Raw genomic sequence first — 26910 nt, forward strand, 5'->3', positions numbered from 1 at the left:
TACCTTGTACAATTGGTTAGAATGGCAGGGCCTGAGAGACGGGGCCTTTTCGGTGGTGGCCCTCTGCTGGTGAAACTCCCAAGCGATATGCCTCCAGTGCAGGCTTTGAAATGGGCCTTAAAAACGCCCTGATTTTGTTTGCCTGAGTTATGTATGGCACTGCTACCCTTTCTAGCCAATCTGTAGCCAAAGTTTGTCTTACTTGGCATTTGTCTGCCCCAAATATCTTTTTCCCTATTCCAGGTATGTCGTGAGCAGTTTGTGGAGCTTCACAGCCAGCCCATCTTGGAAGATCTGTCCAAGTTCATGCTGCAGAAATACTGCACCGACTTTCCGTGAGTATCACTTTGCTTCCTCCCTGTGCTGCTTTCCTTACTCTCTCCACACCCCAGTTTTCTGTCCCAGTGTTCAGACAGCACTCCTTGGCCTGCTCAGTCCTTATTGGCATCTTCTTGGGTTCTCCTCCACCTGGGCAGTTTTTCTCCTAAAGATTTGTGTTTTTTACTTTTGCTAAGCCTGGGGTTCCCACCAGCCTGCTAATACCTACATCTTGCACATGGGTGGTGCTGTTTTGGCTACAAAATGATTGCCACTCACAGTAAAAGCATCAGAAATAGCGCGATTGTCCGTACATGAGTCAAAACAACATTTCTGAAGCAAGGCGTCAGTTTCCTTTGTTTTAAGACAATGCATGCAGGATTGTGTGTGGTACAGTCCTAGGCATGTTTACTCAGGAGTAAGTCTTACTCTCAAGTCATGTGTTCCATGGTAAAGGCTGTCTCTCCTGTGAGTGAGAAGGAAGAATGCCTCTTTTAAGATGGGGTCCCTTGCCATCTACAGTTTTGATAAGTGACTGTATGAAATATGTGTACATATTTTTAAAAACAGACTTGCCGATTAGCCAGTTTGGACATTTTTAAATCAATTCATTCAGGGGTGTAGAACCTCCATTGGCTGGGGGATGCTGGGAGTCGTAGGACTTCTTTCTGTCTAAACCTGCGTAGGATTGCGCCCTGAATTTTTTTCCTCTTCCCTCCTCGTCCCTTCTTCCTTGTGTGTCATTTCCTTTTAGATTGTACACCAGGAAGCAGGAATGGTTTAAACATGTTTAAATATGCATAGGATTGCACCCTGATCGTTCTTTTAAACTGTCCCATCACTGAATTTCTCTGGGTGCTGTACAATACATTAAAAACATGAATGTGCCCTCAACCTATCAGCTTTTAGTAGAATCATAGACTTGGAAGGGATCCCAGAGGTCATCCAGTCCAGCCCCCTGCCGATGAAGAAAAACCACTGCTACATTGTCTCTGATAGGTTGCTCTACAGCCTCCACTTCAGAACCTCCCACAAAGGAGTGGCGGATGGTTCTACCCTCGGACAGCTTGCACCTAACATTGAGTCGAAATCCCCTTCTTTGCCATTTTGAACTGGCTGGGTTCAGCTCCTTTCCTCTGGAGCAACACAGAATCAGTTTGCTCCTTGTTTTGATTGATATTGTCATAGATGGAGAGATTCCATGTGGGTCCATATGGGTCAGAGGACAGGATGGAAATATTCTAAACAAGTAAAAAAAATAATAATTCAGGTTAATAAGGCAGAACTTTTTCTGAGCAGACCTCTGCAGTAACATCTTGGCTTAGTTCATGTGTGTGTTTATAACCTTTTTCATCTCCTTTCCAGCTTCTGGGAACTCTCAGAACCATCTCCGTAAAACAGAAATAGATCAATCTATATATATCTTTTTAAGAATACCCCCCCACCCCAAATTCGGGCCATGCAACACCAAAGCAATTCAAGCAGCTATAACCAGAAACAGCCATAACGGTTCTCTTTATTTCTTTTGTTTCTTTATTTGATATACTAAGAAAATGGTGCTCAGGGTGGCTGCATTTTATTGCTGTGTTATATATTTATTTCTCTGTGATATTTCTATACTGCTAAATATAATGAAATCCCTAAGAGGTTCACATATGATTTGTTTTTACAGCGTTTTTGAAAGTAAGGCTTTGCTTTTAATCTTGCTTTTATTGTTAGCTGCCTTGAGCGCCAGTTTTTTTTTGTGGGTGGGGGGGAAGGCGGGAGATAAATGAAATAAATATTAAAATAACATCACTTAACAGAACCAAATGTTAGCTTAAAATCTGCAAAAGTCCATCTGGGTGCAGTGGAGGCAGAGAAGGGGGAGTGGTCGCCCTTTTGGCAGGTAGTCACCTGACTTACAGTTGCGTCATGTGACGCGGTCAGCTGACCTACAAAATTGTTGTGTGTGTATGTCATAAAGTCAGGTAGATTCCCAATTGTCTTGGATGCTGTAATTCAAGGGTAGGCAGTCATGGATTATGGGAGTTGCAGTTCAGAACCATTGGCCATGCTGGCTGTGGCTGATGGGAGTTGTAGTCCAAAACATCTGGAGGGTGCTGAGATGCCTAGCCCTGCTTCTAGGACTTTAGATTTCCACGGCTCCCCCCCCCCCCCCAGTTCCTTCTTGCCGTTTGAACCAGCGAGATGTCTCCAGCGGGGTGACACAACTTTTTTTTTGCATTGAGATTTAATTCTTCATATCTTTCCCCCTGCTCCCCATCCCCAGGGTTAAGTGGAAGAATAAAAAGAGCCCGGAGTATTGGAAGCTGGTGAATCGGCTGTCTAACGTCCCTGAGAAAGGTAAGAGCATGGAGGATATTGAGTTGAGAATTGAGCATATTGTGGAGCCCATTCTTTGCATGCGGGAAGTCCCAGTTTACATGCCAGAGGCCTTCCTGGATAAAAACAGCTTTGGGCGCAATCTTATGCATGTTTAGACAGAAAAAAGTCTTAGAATTCCCAGCATGCCCCAGCCAGCACAGCTGGCTGAAGAATGCTGGGAGTTGTAGGATGTTTTTCTGTCTAAACATGCATAGGATTGCGCCCTTAACTTTTTTCCTCTTTTCTCCTCATCCCTTCTTCCTTGTGTGTCGTGTCCTTTGACGATGCGCACCTGTGGGAGACGTAGAACGTTTTCTGCCGAAACATGCAGAGTTTAGGTTTACGAAGCCGGACTTAAAACCAGAACATGCCATCACGTAAGAAGACATCATTTAAACCATTAAAAGGATTGAAATGGAATAAAACGAGAGTGAAAACCCAAGTAAAAGCCAGTGGCGTGGTGCAAGGATTTTAAAACATACTAACACAAATTTAAAAAACAACAACCCTGAAGACTAATCTTAATTCATCATGGCTGATCTGGATCCGGCAGAATCCAGTAGGCCGTTAGGACCAGTAGGGCCAAACCGACACCCACCATTAATGGAGTGGTGCTGTACACCAGGCTTGTCGAACCTCTTCGCCTGAATTCCATTTTGGAGTTACAGGGAGCCAGGTTCCAGCTGAACATCAGGAAAAACCTCCTGACTTTTACAGCAATACAGCAATGGAAGCAATGACCTAGGGAGGCGCTGGGCTCTCCCACACAGGAGGCCTTCAAGACGAGGCTGGGCAGCCACCTGTCAGCGATGCTCTGACTTGGATTCCTGCACTGAGCAGGGGGTTGGACTCGATGGCCTTGTAAGCCTCTTCCAACCCTACTATTCTGTGATTAGTAGAATATTCTACTATTCTTTTCTACTATACTGTGATTCTGTAGGGATGCTCTGACTTGGATTCCTGCATTGAGTAAGCGGTTGGACTGGATGGTCTTACAGGCCCCTTCCAACCCTACTATTCTATGATTAGTAGAATATTCTACTATTCTGTTTTACTATTCTGTGATTCGATAGGGATGCTCTGACTTGGATTCCTGCATTGAGCAGGAGGTTGGACTAGATGGTCTTGTAGGACCCTTCCAGCCCTACTCTTCTGTGATTCTATGATCCCAGGGGCCAAATTTCAAAAACCCAGCCTAGTTTTGCTAACATCTCTTCTTCCCAGTCACTAAGCCTTAGGAAAGTCCTATCAACTTTTTAGAGTGCGGGGCAAAAGGTTCAAACCCCAGGAAACCACCAAACACTCGGTGATTGGGCAGAAAGGGGTGGAGCCAGGGGAAGGGGGTGGAGACTCCGGGGAACCCCCGGGAGGCTGGATCCAGTTTTGGGGCCTGTGGGTTTTGCACCCCAGGTGTAGAGTAACAATAATCAAGTCAACCATTTTCCCCACCCGGTGGCGCAGAGCGTGAGTTCCCCTGTCCCCCAGTTCAAGTCAGCTGGTGCCTCTTCTCAACTGACTCCCTCTGGATATTTTGGACTACGACTCCCATCGGTCTCAGCCAGCATAGTTGGGGAGTTGGGAGTTGCAGTTCAACAACATCTGGAGGGAGCCAGGTTGAGGAAAGTCACCTGACATTAGTTAAGACGAATCGATTCAGCGATCCGAGGGATTTCCTCGACTGGATTCCCTCCGGATCCAAACGCTTTCGTGAGCCTTCCTTGTTTTCTGAGCTTTTCCACTAAAAGTCTCCCGGAGCGGCTGGGAGTCAGAACCAGAAGAGCTCGGAAGACGAAGTTATCGATGATACGCAACACAAATGAACCCGTCGAAAAGCGAGACACCCCAAAACAAAACGGGAAAAGTCAGCTGCTGAGAACAAAATTGGCCTTGAGATTCTGGGATGTTTCTCGCTTCTTTTTCTCGGTTGGTGGAAAATGGCTTTTTAAATAGCCAGCTTCCTCAAAATGGAGTATCCTGCGTGACGATCGCCCTCTGGTGGACAGGTAGGGGAGTGCGTGGATGAGAAAGGATTCGCTTTCTTGTTGTTCAGCATGGACCAAGTGTGGATTTATTTGCAAGGCTGGGAGAAGGACCCGGCTGAGGCCCCTGAGCTAGGAGAAGGCGACGACCCATCTTCAGATGGAAGACGACTCGAGCAGGGGGGTGCCAATTCCCCTGCCAGCTCTGTGATTTCAACTTCTGTACTGTGGGGTGCTACCACAGGGAAGGCCCCATCTGCTTCCTGCCCAGTAGATCTCGCTTCTGCCCATGAGGGAGCCCAGAGCAGGGGCATCTCTGCTCAATCCGAGAGGGGCTCAGGCTGTTCATGAGCTCATTTTCAACACAGCAAATCTTGGAGTAGCTTCTGGTGCCACGTCTGGCTTCTGGCTTGGTGCCACATGATCCACAGGTTATCTGAATGGGCGCTGGTTAAACAGCCCCTCCTGCTTTGTATATTTTGTCTGGAGAATAGCTGGGAACCCCACTTGGCCTCAGATCTGTCACACTGGAAGCAGGGAACATCCACCGAGTTGTTTGAAAGGCTCAGTAGCTACCTCCCAACTCCCACGGCCCCAGTGTGTCCTGTTCCCTGTAGCACCCCTGCAGTCAAACACGGCTCTCCCTAGGCTCTCTGTGGCTCGCTGCCTATTTCTCTGGCATCCTTTTTTCCCCTGGTTGCTTCATAAGACAGGAAGATATTTTTGTATTCCAGGCCCAGCAGATGACTTATTATATTCTGTTGTTTATTTACATTTCTATACTGCCGCATAGCTGAAGATGTCTGGGCAGTTTACAGAAGTTAAAACATTAAATACAATATAAAAAGTTGAAAAGCTATTTCCATAAAAGCACACAACACAAACAACATATAACATATAATTTTAAGAGGGGACAGTTTCTGTGATTTTGTTTTTAATGGTCTGGGCATTAGATGCATTTTTAAAACCTTGCTGGTTGTGTTTTTATGCTGTATTTGTGCATTTTTTGTGGCCTTTTATTAATGTTTTGGGGGTGTTTTGTGCCTTGTGTGTTTCTTTCCTTTTAATAGTTTATTTGACTTTCAGTATACAGTAATACTAAAGATAGTTTCTTAACACTTAGAAATGAACAGAGGAAAATACCCTACGTTTAAACGCAACCCCCCCCCCCAACTGAATCATCCTTCATTCTGTCAGGTTGTTAAAATATCCACTGCTGCTAAATCACTTGGTCTGTATTGATTCTAATTTGTTTTTGTATTTACACTATGATTATTTCTTTCTTGATTGAAAGATGTAATAAAAAAGTACAATAAAGTGGGTTATTTTAGCCTTTCCCAACCTGGTGCACTCCAGATGTTTGGGTCTACAACTCCCAGCATTCTTGACCATTGAACATGCTGGCTGCGGCTTGTGGGAGTTGAATTCCAAAACATCTGGAGGGTGCCCAGTTAATTAGTCTGTCTGTCTGCCTGTCTGTCTGTCTATCTATCTGATTGTTTTTTTAATCCTGCTCCTAAGGCAAAAAACCTCCCGGAGTGGTTTACATTCAGTCAGTAAAACAAGGCAGTCCCTTGCCTGCAGGCTTACAGTCTAAAAAGACACGACACACAAGGAAAAAGGGATGGGAAAGTAAAAGTAAAAAAAGTTATTATTTTTTATCGTTTTAGGGGTGGGGGGAAACAATTAAATATGGCCTAGCTCTGCCTTCCCTAACCTGGTGTCCTAGAGATGTTTTGTACTCCATCTCCCATAATTCCTGTTCATTGGCAATGCTGGATAGGGCCAATGGGAACTGTAGTCCTGAACATCTGAAAACACCAGGTTGGGGAAGGCTGAGCTAAAGTTAAAACTCATCCTTGGTTCCCTGGTGCTGGCCAGAGATGTTTTTCTGCCTGAAGCAGCTAGGGGTAGTCTGTTCAAAAGTCTTTCCGCACCATCCAGAGACCAGTGCCTGCCTTGTCCTCCTGCCACTCACCAACCCTGCCGCCTGAAACAGGGTTGCTTTGCCCTGCGTCGTGGTTGGGCCGGCTTTCTGGCTGCCATTCCGCTTTTGGTTTGGCCACTAAAGGACAGTGTAGACAAGAGAGGTCCTGATGATTCCAGAAGATTCCAAATGGCCCCTCTGGAAGATTCCCGATTCCAAATGGAAGATTCCAGATTTGGAAGGTTTGGAAGGTTCCAAATGGAAGATTCCAGAAGATTCCAAATGGCTCTTCCCTCCCCCCACCCTCAGTCCCCATAGGTGACACTGAAGGTAGCTTTATGGGTGCACGTGTGAAAGTTACCATTGCAAAAGAGCTGTTTTTTTTCAGTCAAGTGACCTGCCCCCTCTCCCCCAGGTGACTTCGACCTTGAGAAGGTGAAGGAATCGACTTACTTCTTCAGCTGACCTTCGGAGTGGTTGGGTTGGAAACCATTTGCTGGAGCTTTGTCCACATCATCTACGCTGGGCTCAAACTGGGCCGTTCTACCTCTGTGGCGACAGCAACGGGGAACACCTCACAGGCATCACCCTGACCGAACCGGAGACGCTGTGTTTGATCTCTCTCTCCTCACCCCATGCTCCTAGGGGGAGCAAATCCTTACAGCAAGGCCCGGCCACGGGCACTGTGTGCATCTGTTTTAAGGTTACCAAGCACCGGGACAGCCCCCATGACACCCTCCCGCCCCGGGCAAGAGCTCATGCAAAGGGCTGCCCGCAAGCGTGAGTCCGAGGGCCTGCGTGTGCCAAAAGCCAGCTCTGTTGCGGGTCAGGGAGCCCCAAACCCACAACCTGGAGCGAGATCTGAGCGCTGACCTCTCGGCCTCCCTATAAGAATGCTAATGCCAGTGTTTGAATTAGTATGTGCTTGCAGGGCGCAGGCATGCTCAAGGAGGGGACCCTTCATGAAATCCATATGCTCAACCCCCTGACCTCTCAGTGCACTCTGGTTGTAGCCAAAGGATCCCCCCTCCCTAGTCGTCTTAAAACAGGAGCCACAGGGACATCACGAAGCGGAATAGAGCCAGCCTCCCTCTACATCTGCCCTCCACCCTGGTAATTTCAACACTGGCTGCATTTTTTTCCATTGCCTGTGTTTAAGCCCCACACCCAGAAACATGGAGAGATATGTTGGCCCTTGCAGGGTAGGAGGCCCTGGGGACACCGTTATTTTTGTCCACTCTCTCAATCCTGGGGTTCTATCCCGTGTTCATCCTACTTAGAGTAAACCCACTGAAATGCATGGGACTCAAGTTTGACTAACGTTGGATACAAGCCCCAGAGCTGCCTCCTCATTTCTGTTGGCCTCCCTCGGCAGGATCGCCAGCGGAATGGAGAAGGGATACCTCAGCGGGCCCGCTTGATAACCATCTGTTCCCCGATCGTGCCAAGATGGGAACGGCCATTTACCGGATGAGGGTCCCGGGGTCATTTTCCCGCAGGGGTAGGAATTTGGTACCAGGGAGAGATCCACCCCACTGCGAGATGCTATCCAGCTTCCTCCCTCTCCCCGCATGCTGACTTTGAAATGCAACAATTTGACAAAGAATTACCATTGCTGTCAGAATTGACCAGCTGGATGCGGTTTGAGGGATCAAGTCTGAGCTCCTGGGCTTTTTCGGAGTGGCCCCTCCAAGATTTGGGCTTTATGACAGCAACGGGGTGCAGAAACCTTGCGGGTGGAGAAGTATTTCTGGGGGAAGACCAGGGCAAGAGCACCGCCCCTGCTCCAGCGAATGGCACTTCGTTAGTTCTCCTGGTGTCACCCTATCTCCCACGTTCTTCCTTTATCAGAGCAGCACGGGAAGGAGCGGCCCCCTTCCCCACTGTCAGTAAGTGCGGATCGAGCCCAAAACGTCCCCTGTGGGGACTTTGTTCTCCCCCCCAACATGCTCTTACTTTTCTTCTCTCTACTTCCTCCCCGCCTTTGCCTGTTTTTATGGGGACGGTTATGTTTTGGCTTGGCAAATACCCCCAGGGAGCCTGTTCTAATGCACCTGGAGGCCATTAAATGACTGTAGATAAAATAAACGTTTGAAATCTGTGGCAGGCCTTGGTGATGGCCATTCTTGATCCATGTACCGTGTGGGAAATAAGCTTCATAAAGGCTGTTGTGAACCCAAAGCACTCCTCAGCTGAGAGAGGAGGTTGCCTGCTGTATCTCTGCGAGAGTCAGTGCGTGGACCTTCTCCCAGTCCAGTCCTTTCTGGGGGTCGGGCAGTCCTGCTGCATCTCTGCGTGGGGTGCAATCAGGAGGCTGTTGGCTCCGATGTTTGCAGGGTGGTCCGCCAGGGTCTCTGACCAAGTCTCTGCTTTGATTGCCTCCTTCCAGGCAGGAGAGGTGCGCCCAGGACAGTGAACACCCTGTGTGCGGGGGGGCTCTCTCTTGACTCTTTCACACTGAAAACTTCCCCTTGGGGTTGATGGCCTGATCATATGTTCCTGCGGCACACGCTGGGTGGCAGGGAGATACCAGAGGGACAGTTGCTGGCTGGGAGGTGGACAACAGTGGTAGCCATTTTGCCACGTCAACCTGGGTGACAACAGGCCCCTGAGAGGGGGCAGAAAGTCCAGCAAAGTGCCCCCCGAGAGCAAACCATTTCTGCTCCAGCTAGGCCTGTTTCCAGGGCAGGAGGACTGTTTAAAGCGGTCTGGTAGTGAGTCGGCACCGAAAGGGCGATGCCAAAGGGTGTCATCCCTTTGGCTTTTTCCTTCGGCTCAACTGGAGGGCGAAGGTGGCCTGTTCTTTTACTGTGTTGCAGGAAGCCAGGATTCGATGTGAAACAAGCCTGTCTGGGACTGAAGTTTCTGAAAAGTTGTACTTGGAGGGGGTGGGCTTTTTTCTTCTCTCTTGTTCCATAGGCTCCCATTTCTTTTATTACTATTATTTATTCTTAATATGTTTGCTCAAAAGCCATCAAGGCTGTGTACAGCCCTTTAAAACAATAAAACTAACACAATAATAATTTTTTAAAAACCAAGAACCTTAAAAACAGTAAAATGGGAAAACTGCATCATTTGAAAGGCTAGATTTTAAAAAGATGCATTGTCACGCTCTTTCCAAAAGCCGAGAGAGTGGGGCTCAGTTGTGGTTCTTAGGGGAGCGCATTCCATAGTTTGGGGTGAACACAGGAGAAAGCCCTTTTATGTGTGCCCTCAAAAGGGCTTCTGCAGATCTTAATACCTGGGCAGGTTCAGAATGAGACAGGTGGTCCCTGCCAAGTTAAAACCAGCACCTAAAATTGACCCTGGAAAGCAGCTGTCAGGTCTTTCAAGACCGCTGTAATAGGGTCTCAATATCATGCACCGCTTAGCAACTGTTTTGATTTCTGGGATCCTGATTAACTTAGGTCCCAATCAAACTAGATTCATGGGTGCTGAAGTGAGACAAGTCATATATGGATCAGTTCAACAGTTTATTAAGGACGCAACGGCAATACATGGAGGCAGAAAGAATATACAAAGAAAGCTCACATCCCTTCAGTTGATAAAGGGGGACACCTTTACCGCAGCTCATATGCTAATCAGGAACCAATAAATCAAGCAGCGTACGTGCTGCGTTGTGCACCAATAAAAGCTTCCAGACACTCTTCAGGGATAACCCCACGCAGAACGCACTGTGGTAGTCTGTGGTGGTGGAACCAAGGCATGGATAGCTGTTGCAAAGCCAGATGGACATTTCTTTAGATGTGTAAATGATGCAGAACATGTGGCCTTCCAGGTGTTGTTGGACTGCAAGTCCCATCAGCATAGCCAGTGGTGGCTGATGGGAGTTGTAGTCCCATAATTCCTGGAAGGCCCCCATCCCTGCATTAGGAGATACTGGGTGCTTAATTGACTTTGAAGCTGTGGTGTTTTATACTTCGACAGCCGCTAAAATTAGAACATGACTGCTTAAAGGCACACCAATTAGCTATCTGGAATGGAACTCGGGGAGCGTATCATTTGTGCTATAATTAGGTTTTTAATGTGATTTCATTTTTTTAAAAACCATTGCTATAGCACTCTGGTGCTTCTGGGTCTGTATTTATTGGATGAGTTTCAGTTACTGAGGCCTGAGGATGCGGACAAGGTGCTTGGCCAAGTCCGATTGACCACTTGTGTGCTTGACCCTTGCCCTTCATGGCTTATTACATCAAACAAGGAGGGGTTGTCTGGCTGGGTCTAGGAGGTTGTAAATTCCTCCTTGAGAGAGGGAGTGGTGCCTGCCGCTTTAACAGAGGTGGTAATTAGACCACTCCTGAAAAAGCCTAACCTGGACCCAGAGGATGTTAACAATTATAGGCCAGTGGCCAACATCCCCTTCCTGGGCAAGGTGCTGGAGCGGGTGGTTGTAGGACAGCTCCAGGCACTATTGAATGAAACGGATTATCTAGATCCATTTCAATCGGGCTTCAGGCCTGGTTTTGGAACGGAAACTGCCTTGGTCGCCCTGTGGGATGACCTCTGCCGGGAGAGGGACAGGGGGAGTGCGACCCTGTTGATTCTCCTGGACCTCTCAGCGGCTTTTGATACCATCGACCATGGTATCCTTCTGGATAGGTTGTCTGGGTTGGGAGTTGGAGGCACTGCACTGCAGTGGTTCCGCTCCTACTTGGATGGCCGATTCCAGAAGGTGGTGCTGGGGGATTACTGCTCTGTGCCATGGCAATTGTGCCATGGGGTTCCACAGGGCTCTATTTTATCCCCCATGCTGTTTAACATCTACATGAAACCGCTGGGGGAGGTTATCCAGAGGTGTGGGCTGAGGTGCCATCAATATGTGGATGACACCCAGCTCTACCTCTCTTTCTCATCAAACCCAGGTGAGGCAGTGGCTGTTCTGAACCAGTGCCTGGGCACGGTAATGGACTGGATGAGGGCTAATAAACTGAAACTCAATCCAGACAAGACTGAGGTACTGTTAGCGGGTGGTTCGTCTGCCCGGCTAGGTGATATTCAGCCTGTTCTGGAGGGGGTTGCACTCCCCCTAAAGGATCAGGTTCGTAGTTTGGGGGTGCTCTTGGATCCAGAACTGTCACTTGAGGCACAGGTGAATTCAGTGGCACGGAGCACTTTTTATCAGCTTAAGCTGGTATACCAGCTACGCCCTTCTCTGGACAGAGATAGCCTAGCTACAGTTATCCACGCTCTGATAACTTCTCATCTGGATTACTGCAATGCGTTATACGTGGGGCTGCCTTTGAAAACGGTCTGGAAACTTCAGCTGGTCCAAAATAGGGCAGCAAGATTGTCAACAGGGACTGGCCTGCGAGCTCATATTACGCCAGTACTTTTCCAGCTGCACTGGCTGCCAGTCCATTTCCGGGCCCGATTCAAAGTGCTGGTGTTAACATTCAAAGCCCTTAACGGCTTGGGGCCAGGTTACCTGAAGGATCGCCTCCTCCCATATGTGCCTGCCCGCACCTTAAGATCATCGTCAGCGGCCCTTCTCCGTGAGCCCCTGCCAAAGGAAGTGAGGCGGGGGGCTACTAGGAGGAGGGCTTTTTCTGTTGTGGCACCCCGGCTCTGGAATGAGCTCCCTAGTGAGGTTCGCCTGGTGCCTACATTGTATTCCTTTCTGTGCCAGGTGAAGACCTTTTTATTTTCCCAGGCATTTTAGCATTTTAGCTTTCTAAATTTTTATCTTTACTGTTTTAAATCTGTGTTTTAAACTCCTGCACCACTGCTAGGTTTTATTGTGGTTGTATTGTGGTTTTAATGTTGTATATATTTTAAATTGTTTTATTGTGTGTTGTTTGGTTTTAATTTTTGTGAACTGCCCAGAGAGCTTCGGCTATTGGGCGGTATAGAAATGAAATAAATAAATAAATAAATAAATATTTTGCTCTATTTGCTAAGGCAACCTTCCTCAACCTGGTGACCTTCAACTACAACTCCTGTCATCTTTGTGGGCTGTGGCTGATGGGAGTTGAAGTAAAAACGACTGGGATGTACTAATGCCTGTGTCTTAAACACCATTTATAAATGATGCCACCACTGCTTGATAGCGTCTGTCTATCCATCCATCCCAGTTGCTAATATTCCATCACGTTTCAACATGACCAAGAAACAGAATCGGTGAGCGGGGCAGGGCTTTGCAGTTTACTTATTGATGAACTGACATATTTATATCCTGCCTTAGCATCCTAAAATAGAAGCCTTGGGCCAATTTCGCAACCGATTGAGCGGTAATACACCTTAAAAGTGAAGATCAAATAGCCGCAAAAGTCGATGCAAATGCAACAGCTATTGAATGATCTGGCATGTCCTAAACACCATTAGGAACACAGAAAACTGCTTTATACTGAGTCAGCCCATTTGTCTATTTAGCTTATTTATGCATGCATGCATGCATGCATGCACGCACAAAATTGTAATATATAAAGAGAATATCTGTCCAGACTGGCAGTTCAGAAAGGATTCTTTCCCCTATCCCTGTAGAGATGGCAAGGACTGAATTTGGGACCTTCTGCATGCAAAGCAGGTACTCTATTTTGTCTAAAGCCTAAGCAAGCTTCCAGTCCTCTTGTTTCTGAACAAAGGGCTGATTGAAATAGGAAGCTGCCTTATACCAAATCAGACAATGCCCCCCTTAGCTTGGTATCGTCTAGCCAAGTGGCAGGCAATTTGTGGCACTCCAGATGTTGAACTGCAGCTCCCATCGTTCTTGGTTGTTGGCCATGCTGGCTGGGGCTGATAGGCATTGGAGTCCAAATGCAACTAAAGCAGGTCTGGGCTGCTTGGGGGGTGCTTCAGATGTTTTGGCCTAGTACTCTCTTGAACCACAGGCAGCATGGCTGATGATGATGCATGCTGGGAGTTGGATTACTGGGCTCTCCACAGTTTCCCAGATTGCCACAGCCCCTCCCCTTGGTCCTGCCCATCACTGGAATGCAGCCTCTGCGGGCTTCTCTGAAAAGCCTTCTGGCCCTCCGGCTGAAAGAGGCTTGACACCTCTGCGGCAGGGACTGCTTCCCCAACCAGGTTCCCTCCAAATGTGTCGGACTGCAACTCCCATCTGCCTCAGCCAGCAAGGTTGGCAATGGCGGCAGGAGGGCACGGGGACTGGGCAGACCCACCCTTCGCAAACCGGGTCCTTAAAAAGGCATCGGCCACCTCGCCTGCATCTTGCGGCCGTGAGTTCCGCAAGTGAATTACGAGGTTTCAGACGAAGACACGGGAGCATCGGAGGCTGCTGTCGACTGAGTCAGACCCTGGGTCTATTTATTCCAGTCTTGTCCACACCCACTGCCATCTCTCCATTTCTTGGGTTTCAGGCAGGGTTTTTTCCAGCCCTACCGGGAGTTGCTAGGAATCAAACCTGCAACTTTCTGCATGCAGACGGGTCTACCATTGTGCCACAGTCTTTTGCAAAGATGCTTTTCCTCTTGCCAGTCCCGAAGCCACTGCTCACATGCAGACACAGCCTGGCTCACAAAACATTGTTCCCTTTCATGCACCCGTTGATGCGGATTTTTTTCTCTTGGGCACATCTCTTCCAAGCCAAACGGCCCACTCTGTCTGCTTTCCCACATGCTCAGAACTGCTCTTACTGTCTGCATCCAAGTGAGAGACACCCCCTCACACTTTGGACATGCATGCATGCTTGCCAACATGCTGGCAATCCACCCTCCTTGCTTATGTGCTCATTATCAGCCAGGCCAAACCGAAATATGCACTCAGGACAGACGGCCCCAATAAAGGGAGACAGTGGGATGTGCTGTGCAAAGCCAAATAGGCTCACAAACTCAGCAGTGCATGCAGCCCAATGCATCCTTCTTCCACCAATAGAAAGGTTCAGAGAGAGAGAGAAAGAGAGATGGTGGAGATGGCATGAGCCATGTCGATGCCAAATGTTGGACTTGCTCATAATAAATGGAAAGCTTATTGGTTAATTGTAGTATTTTTTATTGTATCTTTTTTCAGATTTTATTTTAGGCATTATATTTCTATCCCGCCGTTTTTCCTCATGAAGGAACTCAAGGAAGCTTACATGATCCTCACCCTCTCTATCTTAATACAACAATCCTGTGAGGTAGGTTAGGCTGTCGGGGACTGGCCCAAAGTCACCCAGTGAGCTTCATGGCTGAGTGGGGACTCGAACACAGGTCTCCCCAGGCCAACGCTCTCACCACTGCACTACACCGGCTCTCAGTGTCTCTTGATATATTTGATTCTGTTGATGCTGTTGGTTGCTTTTGGGGGCTTCCATTTGCAGGGAAAAGCAGGATCCACTAAAAAGGTGGTGTTCATGATAAATATCTATATTATCTGTCTGTGCCACTTGCTAGAATTCCGTCACACTGCAGTGTGACCAGGAGACAGAAGGACAGGGAGCTGCCCACAGGAAACCCACAAGCAGGACATGAGTGCAACAGCACCCTCATGCCCATGTTCCCCAGCAACTGGTGTACACAGGCATACTGCCTCTGAGACTGGAGGTAGCATAGAACCATCAGGACTGGTAGCCATTGATAGACTTCTCCAGGAATTTGTGCATGATTTTGTCCAGAATTTGTCTCCAGGAAATTGTCCAATTTGCATTGGCTTTTTAAAGCCATGCAAATTGGTGGCCATCACTACATCTTGTGGAAGTGAGTTCCACAGTTTAACTCTGCGTTGTGTTATTTGACCATCCTGTTTCCCAGGAGGTTTCAGAACCTCTTGAGGAAGTGAATTCCATTGCATGAAGAAGTCCTTCCTTTGGTCTGCCCTGAATCTCCCACCCATCAGCTTCATGGGATGTCGACCCACCAGGTTCTGGAATTATGAGAGAGGGAGAAAAATGTCCCCCTACCCACTTTCTCGGCACCAGGCATCGTTCTGAACATGCGTCTGCTGAATTCAGTTTTCCTCCTCCCCACCAATCCCCTTTCATGTCGTGTCTCTTAGATGGTGAGCTCGCGAGCAGCAGCGGTCACACTCCCCCTCATTGTAAGCCACTCTGGGCGCCTTTTTGGCTGAAATGCGGGATACAAATGTGTCGAATCAATAAATCAAATTTCAGTTGAGGACACAGACTAGCCCCTTAGCTCTGTGGCAGGTTCTGCCAGCCCATGTCAGGGTGGACACTGAGCCCATAGAATCCCAGAGTAGTTCTGATTCTGAGGAAGAGCAGTCGCACCTGGGAGAGGAGCGCGCTCCTCTTTCCCAGGGCCAACAGCTGACGGAGAACCGGCATTCCTAGCTTAGATAGCAGTCCTGGGAGTGACAGAGCGCGGGAAGCAGACTTGGATGCGCAACGCCGACGCAGAGAGCGGCGCCAGATGGAGGGCGCGGAAAGGAGGCGTAGTGCCCGGTTGGCGCGCAAACAACGGCTGCACCCAGAGGATCCAAGGGAAAAGGGGAGGGACTCTCCCTAGTCCTTAATTTCAGGGGTCTGCCAGTAATTCCCTTTCAAACGGGGACCAACTGTTCCAACTTAGGGCATAGGTACTGTGCTGCTCAGATCTAGTTGCTAACAGTAGAGTTGTTAAGTGGTAAAAGAAGAATAAAGCTTTGAAAGGAATCCCTTTGTCTGTGTCTGGACTTAGCTACTGGATTAGACTGAGAGAGGCCTCCAAGGAGCCCTTGACAGCCCAGTGTCTTCCAGATATTCTGGACTGCAACTCCAAACATATCCAGCTAGCGATTGCCATGTTTCCAGTAGCAATAAAGCAAATGCCTCCAGGCAGTCCACAAGGAAGAGACATTGAGGCATCTGCTTTCTCCCTCTGTTGTCCCCCAGCAACTGGTAATTTCTGAAGGTAGCATAATAGCCATCATGACTCGTAGCCATTGGTAGCTTTTTCCTCCCCCCTGAATTTGTCCAGTCCACCACTAGGCTACCATGTGGCAGTGAGTTCCGCAGGTTAGATCATACCATCATGTGTAGACAGGCTTCTATTCTCTCTCAAAACTGCCAAGCACTTATAGTATGACAAGTGAGGGAGAACCTCCCCCTCGATCCAATATCTCCACCCGAGGCATTTTACAAATCTCTATTGCATGTCTCCCACTTTCTCGCCTTCCCCCCTAAAGATAAAACAGCAGGGATTCCCTCTGAGAGTGGAGACTTCTCCCCCACCATTCATTCATTCATTACATTTCTATGCTGCCCAAAAGCTGAAGTTCTCTGGATGGTATGCAATGATTCAAACCATTAAAATCATGGTATCATAGAATAGTAGGGTTGGGAGGGGCCTACAAGACCGAGTCCAACCCCCTGCTCAGTGCAGGAATCCAGGTCAGAGCATCCCTGACAGGTGGCTGTCCAGCCTCATCTTGAAGGCCTCCAGTGTGGGAGAGCCCACCGCCTCCCCAGGCAATGGGTTCCATTGTCGTATTGCTCTAAGGGTCAGGAAGTTTTTCCTGATGTTCAGCTGGAATCTGGCTTCCTGAAACTTGAGCCCATTATTCCGTGTCCTGCACTCTAGGATGATCGAGATCCTGGCCTTCCTCTCTGTGACAGCCTTTCAAATACTTGAAGAGCGCTATCATATCTCTCCTCAGTCTTCTCTTCTCCAGGCTAAACATGCCCAGTTCTTCCAATCTCTCCTCATAGGGCTTTGTTTCCAGTCCCCTGATCATCTTCGTTGCCCTCCTCTGAACCCTCTCCAGCTTGTCTGCATCCTTAAAGTGTGGTGCCCAGAACTGGACACAGGACTCCAGATGAGGCCGAACCAGTGCTGAGTAGAGGGGAACTAGTACTTCCTGGGATTTGGAAGCCATGCTTCTACTAATGCAGCCCAAAAGAGCATTTGCCTTTTTTGCAGCCACATCACATTGTTGGCTCATATTCAGCTTGTGATCGATAACAATTCCAAGATCTTTCTCGCTTGCAGTGTGGTTGAGCCACGTATCCCCCATCTTGTAACTGTGCATTTGGTTTCTTTTTCCTAGGTGCAGAACTTGTCATTTATCCCTATTAAATGTCATTCCGTTGTTTTTTGCCCAGCGCTCCAGTCTATCCAGATCACTTTGAATTTTGTTTCTGTCTTCCAAAGTATTAGCTATCCCACCCAGTTTTGTGTCATCTGCAGATTTGATCAGCATTCCCTGCACTAATGCAGGATTCCCTGCATTAAATATGAGACGATAAAATACAATATTAAAATGACAGTATAAAAAATAAAAATATTAACCAAATAGAAGGTAGCAGCAGTGAGAAGATTTAAAATATAATATCAGATTTAAAACCGAAACTGGACAACTAAAATTTTAACTAAAAATTAAAACTAAATCTCCTGTCTTGGGGGGCTTATGGCCTTCCTGGACCGGAGAGTGGGTTTTGCACACCATTAGAATATAAATGTGTGTGTGTGTGGGGAGAAACATGGCCAAATTTAGGGGGGATCTTTTGTACATCAAGGGATATCTCCTTTTGTGATTGTCTTCAGGCTGAAAGCAAACTGCTTACGGTGGTGGAACACAACTTGTTTTCACGATTCTCTTGTCTTCTGGAGAATTTTCTTTTCTTTTAAAAGAAGTTTGGTTGTTACTGATGCGAGCTGAAACTTTCCTCAAAACTGGAAATGCGGGACAGGTATTTTTGATTAAAAATAAAGACATTTTAACCTCAGCAATTGAGGTTACCTCTAGACCATTTCGGGCATCTCCCCAAATAGGAATTCCAAAGTGTCGCCAGTTGCTAAATGCTATTCCATGTTTAGCATCAGACATTAAATTTAGCTGCAACATTTTGCAGAAAAAATTGAGACCAAGTCCCACGAGACCAGGTCGAAGGATAGCCATCTTCAAACACTGGGTGGGCTGTCACAAAGACAACAATTTGTTTTCTCTGGCTCCAGGGGCAGGACCCAAACATGCGAGTCCAAGTTACAAGACAGGATATTTTTACAGTATGACCAGTTCTACAGTAGAACCACCTGCCTCAGAAGGTTGTGGACTTTCCTTCATTACAGGTTTTTAAGCAGAGGTTGGATGGCCACCTATTAGGGGAGCTGTAACAATGGATTTCTTACATTGCCGGGGGCTGGACTAGATGACCTCTGAAGACCTTTCCCAACATGATCCTACCGTATCGCATCCCTATGCAACAGGCTGCTTCTTTTGTTCACCCCATTTTTAGACCTGCAAATTCCTTTCACCGTATTATTTTAATCCCATCCGACCCTGAAGGAGGCATACATGGTTTTCTTCCCCCACTGCCCTGTTTTACACTCACAACAACCCTGTGAGGTTGGTTAGCTGAGTCATCCTGGAGTTTCATAGCTGAGTGGGGATTTGGACTCCCCAACCCCAATCCTACATTCTAAACCTGGGGTGTTGAACCTCAGGTCTGAAGGCCAAATCCCCCTCCCCCCAGCTGCCGATCATTTGGTGGTTTCCCGGCATTCCCCCATCCTAAAAATTTGAAATACCTCTCCTAACGCTTACGCATCAGCAGTAAACGAAAATATGCTATTTTTGGCTCTGCCCCTCTTGCTTTCAGCCCCTGGAATGGGCTCCCTCTGCGAGCTTTTCTGAAATTCGTCCTTTGAGCTGAAAGAGGTGCGACACCTTGAAGTCCTACGCCATACTGGCTTCAGAACATAGCTGCTGTTTTGCAAAGGGCTCCAACTGGGGGAGAAAGGCAAACTCTGCCACTGATTTACCAGCTATCCTTTGGCAAGTTGCTGTCCTTCAGTTCTGCTGTGTGCAAAATGGGAGCTGACACATGCAAACAAAGGTCAGCTGGCCTCGTTGGGCTGCCCTAAGGATGCTAACAGCTGTTCAAACCCTTGCTGCTTTTAAAGTGAAAACCAGCAATAAACGGTAATGCAATGGGATGTTTTTCCAGAAGAAATTATCATGTCATCCACCTAAGACTGATTCCCCCCACCTTTTTTTAAATTACAAATTCTGAAAATGACTCCGCATTTGCATTTCAAATTAGGCTGGCCTGCATCTCTGAGTATTATGGGCTGTGACGCTAATACGATTTCCACTTGTCTTTCTCCAGGCCAGCAGTCCGAATCAGGAGCGGGTATGATTTGGAAAACAGATGGATCAGCGGGGTGCAATTTTAGGATGCCATTAGCTGCAATTCTGGGCTGGAGAGGCGACCCGTTAGCCCATTGTGGCGGTTCTTGGCAAATTCAGTCGCCATTTGACCATAGTAGCGTGGCGATCAGTAGATCTCTGAGAATGGGATCTGGTATTCCCTTCTTCTCTTCATCCTAATTTGACATGCTGACTGTTGGTCAGTGAGCTTCCTTGCAACGCTGCGCACGCTTGCTTGGGGATTATGTCCCCCTGAAATCAGCAGGATTTACTTATGAGTAAACATAGCGAGGGGCTGTGTGCTCTTTCTTTCCCACTGTTCCGTTCCAGAACATAATATCCCAGAATATAATACTATAAAGACCAGCTCCCTTCCATTATAGAATTTCACCCTTCTTCTCTTTTCTCTAGTCTCCTTTCCTAGCTTGACTCTTTCCCTTGTTTCTCCATCGAGATCCTTTTCTTTCACCTCCCTTACCCTTTTCTCCTGTCTGTTTTCTTTTGCTTCTCTTTTTAATGTTTTTGGTTACATTTATATCTCGCCCCTCCACCCAGGGAACTCAAGGCGATCTTGACAAGGACCTCCTCCTCTCCATAATATCCTCACAATAACCCTGTGAGGTAGGTTAAGCTGAGAAGTCAGGGACTCTCCCAAAGTCACCCAGTGAACTTCTCAGCGGAGTGGGGACTAGAACCTGGGTCTCTCCCATCCCCGACCAGCACGCTCACCACTACACCACACCGCCTCTCACTTTCTTCCTTTCTCACGCCTGCTCTTTCCTGCTCTCTCCCACCATTCTTCCCACTTTCCTCCTATCTTTGCCTTTTCTGCTTGCAGAGAGCTCATTCCCATTACATTTAATGTTCCCAAATAGCGCTCCCCCCCACCCCGGGTTGTGGCAGCCTCGTTTTCAGTTCTTGCCGGACATCCCTTTCTTAGTTTTTCTTCCTCTTCCTTTCTTTCCATCCACTTGTTTTCATTTTCTCTTCTTGCCAGCTCTGTCCCTCTTCCTGTTTACCTTTCTTTTGCTCTTCCTTCCCCACTCTTCCTTCCCATGTCTTTTCTTTCTCCTCCCTTCAACCTTGTTCTTCCTTTTCTCCCCCCTTTGACTTTTCTCCTCCCCCCTTCCCTTTATTCTTCATTCTTCCTTGTCTCCTCATTTTCTCCTTCTATCCCCCTCACTATTTTTCTTCCTTCCTCCTGAACTTTGTCCTTCCTTCTATTTCCTTTCCTCCTCCCTCGCCTCCTCCACTGTTCTTCCTTCTGTCTGTCTGTCCTTCCTCTTCTCTTTCTTTTGACTTACCTTCCTTCTCATTTCCTTCCCTTGTCTCCCCCATAGCTGTTCTGCTTCCCTGTCTCCGCCTTTCTTCCTTTCCCGCCTCTTACCCCTATGCTTCCTCTCCTTCTCCCTCCTCTCTCTTGGCCTTCTTTCCCATTTTCTTCCTTTCCTTGTGTCCACTCTCTCCTTTTTCTGGACCTTCCTTCTCTCCCATTTCGTTGTCTCCCAGCTTTCTCCTCCCTCTTAAAAGGCTTTGCCCTTCCTCTCTCCTGACCTTCTTTCCCTTTTCCTTGTCCCCCCTCGCCTTTCTGCATCCTTGTTTCCTAGCTTTTGCTTTGCTTTCCTCTTTCTTAACCTACCTTTTCATCTCGTTTCTCAGCTTTCACCTTCTGTCTTCTATTCCTTGCTCTTTCTCTTTCCTCCTTCCTCTTCCTTCCTTGCATCCCCTCTCCTCCCCTTCTCTCTTGACCTTCCCTCCCATTTCCTTGCCTTGCTGCTTCCTTATCCCCCGCTTTCTCCTTTCTTCCTTTTCCCCTTCCTTCCTTTTTCTCTCCTTCTTTCCCATGTCCTTTCCTTCCTCTCCTGCCTTCCTCTTGACCTTCCTTCCCCTCTCCTTGTCTCCTGGCTCCCTCCTTCCTCTACCTTCCTTCCCACTTCCTCTTTTCTTGCATCCCTCTCCTTCCCTTCTCGCTTAACATCCCCTCCCATTTCCTTGTCCTCCCCTTTGTGTTTCTGCTTCCTTGTCCCCTGGCTTTCCCCTTCATTCCTTCCTCTTTCCCTCTCTCCCCCTTGGCTTTCTTTCCCATTTCCGTTCCTTCCTCCTGTCCTTCTCCCCCCCCATTTCCTTGTCTGCTTTCTCCCTCTTCCTTGACCTCCCTTCCCACTCCCTCTCTTTCCTTGCATACCAACTCCTCCCCTTCCATCTCCTTGCCTCCCTCCTCTTGACCTTCTTTCCCCATTCCCTCCCTTGTGTCCTTCCCCTCTCCTTGTCTCCTGGCTTCCTCAGCCTCCCTTCCCACTCCCCCTCTTTCCTTGCATCCCACCTCCTTCCCTCCCATTTCCTTCCCCCCCTCTTCGCCTTTCTCCTCGCCTCCCTCCTTCCCTCCCCCTTGACCTTCTTTCCCATTTCCTTTCCTTCCCCATGTCCTTCTGCCCCCTTCCTCTTGACCTCGTTTCCTTGTCTCCTGGCTCCCTCCTTCCTCTTCCTCCCCTCCCACTCCCTCTCTTTCCCTGTGTCCTCCCCCCCATTTCCTTGCCTCCCTCCCTCGCGCCCTTCCCCTCTCCTTGTCTCCCGGCTCCCTCCTTCCTCTTCCTCGACCTTCCTTCCCACTCCCTCCCTTTCCTCGCCTCCCTTTTTCCTTCCCCTCCCCTCCCCTCCCCTCCCCTCCCTCGCGCCCTTCCCCTCCCTTGTCTCCTGGCTCCCCGCTCCCTCCCGCTCGACCTTTGCTCGCCCCCTCCTCGCCCCTCCCCCGGGCCGCTGGGCTCCGCCTCCGCCGCCGCGGCTGCAGCAGCAACAGAGCCGCATCCGCATCCACCGGCGCCGCAGGCAGCGGGTCCGGCGGGGTCCGGCAGCCATGCGGACGACGGGCGGCGGGGGCAGCAGGCCGAGCCCGGCAGGCGCCCCGGAGCCGGCGGCGGGCGCCCCGGGCTCGCTGCTGGCGCTGCGGCGGGGCGGCTGCGGCGGGGCGGGCAAGGGCGGCTCGCCCAACGGCGAGTGCCGGCGCGCGGGGGACGAGGGCGGCGGCGGCGGCGGGCAGCCCAAGGTCTCCTTCGCGTGCGGCGCCGGCTCGCCCAAGGCGGCCGAGGAGGGCGCGGCGGCGGCGGCGGCGGCGGCGGCGGGGCCCGATGCGGGCGGCCCCCCGGAGGCGGCGGCGGCGGGCGGCGGCGGCGGCCAGGCCGGCTTCCTGCAGCGCCAGCTGGGCGCGATGCTCCAGCCGGGCGTCAACAAGTTCTCGCTGCGGATGTTCGGCTCGCAGAAGGCGGTGGAGCGCGAGCAGGAGCGCGTCAAGTCCGCGGGCGCCTGGATCATCCACCCCTACAGCGACTTCAGGTGAGCGCCGCCCGGCCGGGGTAACTACCTCGGGGAGGAGGGCACGCGGGCAGGCCTCCCCTCCCTTCCCCTGTCCCCTCCCGGACATCTGGGGTAACTACCTCTGGATACTGATGCAGATAGTGAGGGTGAGGCGGTGGCATCTGGTCCCCAGGGCCATTTCAGGCCTCCTCTCCCTTCCTGTGCTCCCTCCTGGACATCCGGGGTAACTCCCTCTGGATACTGATGGAGAGGGTGAGGCGGTGGCAGCTGCTCCCACAATGATTTCAGGCAAAGGGGAGGGGTTTCCTCACCCATCCCATGCCCACCACATAGGGGCATGGAAGGGGGGGGGATCTGGAGTGACTACCTCTGGATAGGGAGACAGTGAGGCACCAGTGTCTAGCCCTTACTGGCTGTTTCATGCAGTCTTGAGCAGGCAGTCGAGGAGGTGGGTTTGCCTTCTCCTTCCCCCTGGGGCCATGGGAGGTAGGCAGGCAAGGAGGGAAATCTGAGGTAACTACCTCAGGGTAACAGCAGGGAGGGTTCTGTAATGGCAGTCACACAGCAATTTCAGATGAGCTATGTCGCAGCGGCGTGAGGGTGAGGGGAGAGGAGAAAGCAGAATGCAGATCTGGGATAACTACCTCTGGATAGTGATGGAGAGGGTGAGACACTTGCAGCTAACCCCTACAGCTGTTACAGATGAGAGGGAGGAGGAGTTTCCTTCTCCATAGGGGCATGAGAGAGGTGGAAGGAGATTTGGGATAACTACCTCTGGATAGTGATGGAAAGGGTTAAGGGGCTGGCAGCTAGCCTGAAAGCGATTTCAGGTAGTCTTGAGCAAGTAGGTGAAGGGGATGATTTCCTTTTCTGCTGCCCCTGGGGGAATGAGGGCAGAGAGGGATGGAGGAGAGAGATCCAAGGTAACTATCTCAGTGTAGTGACAGGGAGGGTTGTGTACTAGTAGCCAAGTGGAATATTTTCCTCTCTCCTGGGGTAACTGCCTAGGTATAACTACCTGGGGATGGTGTCAAAGGGTTTTTTGTACTGCTGGCTACTCCTACAGTGATTTCAGGCAAGTGGTGTGTGTGTCCTGGCCTGGCCCCTCCCCCTGGAGGCATGGAAGCAAGGGAGATCTGGGGTAACTGCCTCAGGTTAGTAATATAGATGATGATGTATTGGTTGGTTGGTAGCTAGTCTTACAGCAGTTTCAGGTAAGGTGGAGGAGTTTTCCCTCTTCTCCAGGACCATGGAGGAAAGGGGAGAGATTGGAGGTAATTACCTTGGAGTAACTTCCTAAGGGTAGTGACAGAGAGGATTACATGTGGGTTGCTAGCCCTACAACGACTTCAGGAAATATGATTGGGAGAGAGATGTGAGCTAGGTTCCAGAGATAGCGAGGCCAGTAGCCTTCTGTAAAACAATTTCAGGCAAGGTGGGAGGTCTTTCCCCAGGGTGGGAGGGAGAAATAATAATCCAAGGTAACTATCCCAGGTAGTGCCTGCAGCAATTTGGGGCAAGGCAAAAACCTTGGAGCTGAGGAAGTGGCAAGAGTTAGTGAGGGTTGGCCATCCAAGGTTACCTACGATGGCAGGCTATATGGCTTCAGTTGCTCTTGCCACAATTTCCGGCAAAGCAGGTGATCCGAAGGTAGGGTAGATGGCAATCTGGGGTAACTACCTTGGGAGTGTTGACAGAGAGGGATATGTGCCAATAAAGCAGCCCTGCAGTGATTTGGGGCAAAGTAAAAGAGATGGTTGTATGAGGTCAAGGCCTCGCGATCGAGAGGGCTACATATCAACAGCTAACTGTGTGGCAAATTTGGGTAAAGCAAAATGCAGAAGGAACAATCCAGTAAAACTACCTTGGGGGTAGTGAGAGGAAGCAGTGCTAATCTGAGGTATATTTCGGAGGTAGCAATACTTTGGAAGCTCTTCGAAGAATTCTGGAAAGAGGAGGAAGAGAAGGGATGGGAGGATGGGCAATCTGCTGTAACTACTTCAGGGAAGTGGCAGAAAGGATGAGATCAACTACCTCTCAGGAGTAGCAAGTGAAAATGTATATCGGAATTAACCTCACAGGGGCACTAATGCACATTTCCCCAAAATGGCTAGTGTAGCTGCATAAAGACTCTCAGTCAAAGGCAACCAACAAATATGCCTATTTTACAGGTCAGGAACACTGAGACAAAGAGAGGAGCAAGGAACACAAGGCCATGTGATCCTTTGAACTTATTTTACTTGCTGTTGTTCAACTCCTGGAAATTGGGGGTGCCCTTGCTGAGTGACTGCAAATCACCCCCTGATTTTTGCAGTGCTCCAAAGTGCTACTCTGGGGTGCCTTGCGGAGGGCACAGGCTTGATGATTCAAAGTAGTTTTCTCTAGAGCCATGAGGGAATTGGTGCTCTGGATCTGTCGATGTGAAATGAAACCCCAGGGTATTTTGGAATGGAGGCGGCAGGGGGCGGGAATTCCAAGTAAATGCCTCTGGGGGAGGTAGGAAGGGGGGGGCAAGTGCCGGGCTCGAGAATCTCTCCCCCTCGTGATTTTAGATCTTTGGGTCTTGACCCGGGTCTTGGGTGAGGGGGAGACAGAAAGTTGACAGCTTTGACAGAAAGTTGATAGCAGCTTTGGAAGCAACGGTGGAGGAAACTCTGGGTTTGGGTCTCCGACAGCACCATCCTCTGCATATTTACTTGGAAGTAAGCATCTCCTCCACCCCCCTATGTTCAAGGGAGCGTACTTCCAGGTAAGCATGTTTAGGATTGCAGACAAGGGAGGGCAGGTAATAGGACACAAGCTGAAATCTGATTCATTGTTTATGCCCAGTCTTCCCACACATCTTTTGGACATGTGGGACTACAGTTACCATAATCCCCGACCAGTGTGATGGGAGTTGTAGTCTGGCACGTCCAGAGGGCGCCAGATTGTGGGAAGGCTGGTTTATGCCCTGATGCAATTTTAGCAGAGGCAATGTTCTCTACGGGTTAAGGGCAGTTCAAGGTGACTGGAGGTGGGGGGAGATTGGAGGGGGGCAGATCAGGATAATAGTTCACCCCTTCACAGTGATTAAAGTAATTCTGGAGATCTTTCTCATGTTTGTGGCAGGGAGGTTAATGAGGTGCAGGTGGCTTTAAATGACTTTGCGGAAATGTTGGTTAAAACCTCAGAGGAGCTGGGATTGGAGGGTAACCCCTTCGGCAATTGTAGATGACCTGGGAGTTTGTAGGTTTGGCGGGCAGAGATCTGACAATCTGGGGGCAACCCTCTGGGGTGGGTGTCAGTCACAGGGTCTTGGGGGTGGGGTGAAGTCATCAATCCTCTCTCTACCAATCTCAGGCCACAATCCTACGCACGTGCTTCCCCGGGAGTAGTCTCCATGGAACGCAACGGGGCTTCTCGGCACACCTGGGTAGGGACAGAGAATGATCAAGGAGGCTGGGTTAAGCATCGAGCATGAGAAAATTAATCCTGGGGGTAACGGGTGGTACAGCGATTACCTATGACGCCATGTCGAGTTACCCCAGGGGAGCAGGTTCCTGCAGTTGTACTATATGGAAAAATCCGCTCACCACCTCAGCTCAGTGCTTTCTGCAGCTTAATTCCACCCTTGAGGTTTGTCGAGGTTTTGTGTGTAGGTCGTTTGGGGTGGGGGGGGAAATGTGTTGTTGATTAAAACCCATGGCAACAATTTGGGGGGTCCCCGATAAGTAACAGGGCTGGGGCAGACAAGAGAGTTTGCTATGGGTTCAGCACCAGACTTCTACCATGGGGTTTGTACTAATGGGTAGCCTATGTGTGTGAGAACCCTGCTTCACAGAGATTCGAAGTATTCCTTAGGTGACAGGGGGGACTGTAGCCCAGAGACAGGGTGCCTGGTTTACCTGCAGGTGGTCCCAGGTTCCATTTCCATCATTTCCCGTTGAAAAGTGTTCTGCGATCAGGTTTTGGGGCTGAGCAGCTTGAGTCCTGAGCGAGGCGCTG

At 49.4% G+C, this 26910-nt stretch overlaps 2 protein-coding genes across 5 annotated transcripts in view; both read left to right on the forward strand.

Annotated features, from left to right (window-relative positions):
• Positions 1–12256, forward strand: part of POLRMT (RNA polymerase mitochondrial) — a 48782-nt gene extending 36526 nt beyond the window's left edge. For 2 of the 4 annotated variants that reach the window (XM_084826224.1, XM_084826225.1), the window contains exons 19-20: positions 244–335; positions 2591–2862. In XM_084826224.1, coding sequence (XP_084682350.1) covers positions 244–335; positions 2591–2801 — 303 coding nt within the window. In that variant the 3' untranslated portion in view covers positions 2802–2862. Of the gene's footprint in view, positions 1–243; positions 336–2590; positions 2863–7006 lie in introns of those variants that run through there. The other 2 variants (XM_084826226.1, XM_084826227.1) reach the window with 2 other exon arrangements.
• Positions 12257–22789: 10533 nt separating this feature from the next.
• HCN2 (hyperpolarization activated cyclic nucleotide gated potassium and sodium channel 2) overlaps positions 22790–26910 on the forward strand; it is a 51238-nt gene continuing 47117 nt past the window's right edge. Inside the window, exon 1 of the mRNA XM_084826052.1 lies at positions 22790–22944. Within this exon, the coding sequence (XP_084682178.1) occupies positions 22820–22944 (125 nt within the window). The 5' untranslated portion in view covers positions 22790–22819. The remainder of the gene's footprint in view (positions 22945–26910) is intronic.

This window comes from Heloderma suspectum, chromosome Z, assembly GCF_057233095.1.
Source record: "Heloderma suspectum isolate Gila_16-S chromosome Z, 16-S_ref, whole genome shotgun sequence".
Classification (NCBI taxonomy): Eukaryota; Metazoa; Chordata; class Lepidosauria; order Squamata; family Helodermatidae; genus Heloderma; species Heloderma suspectum.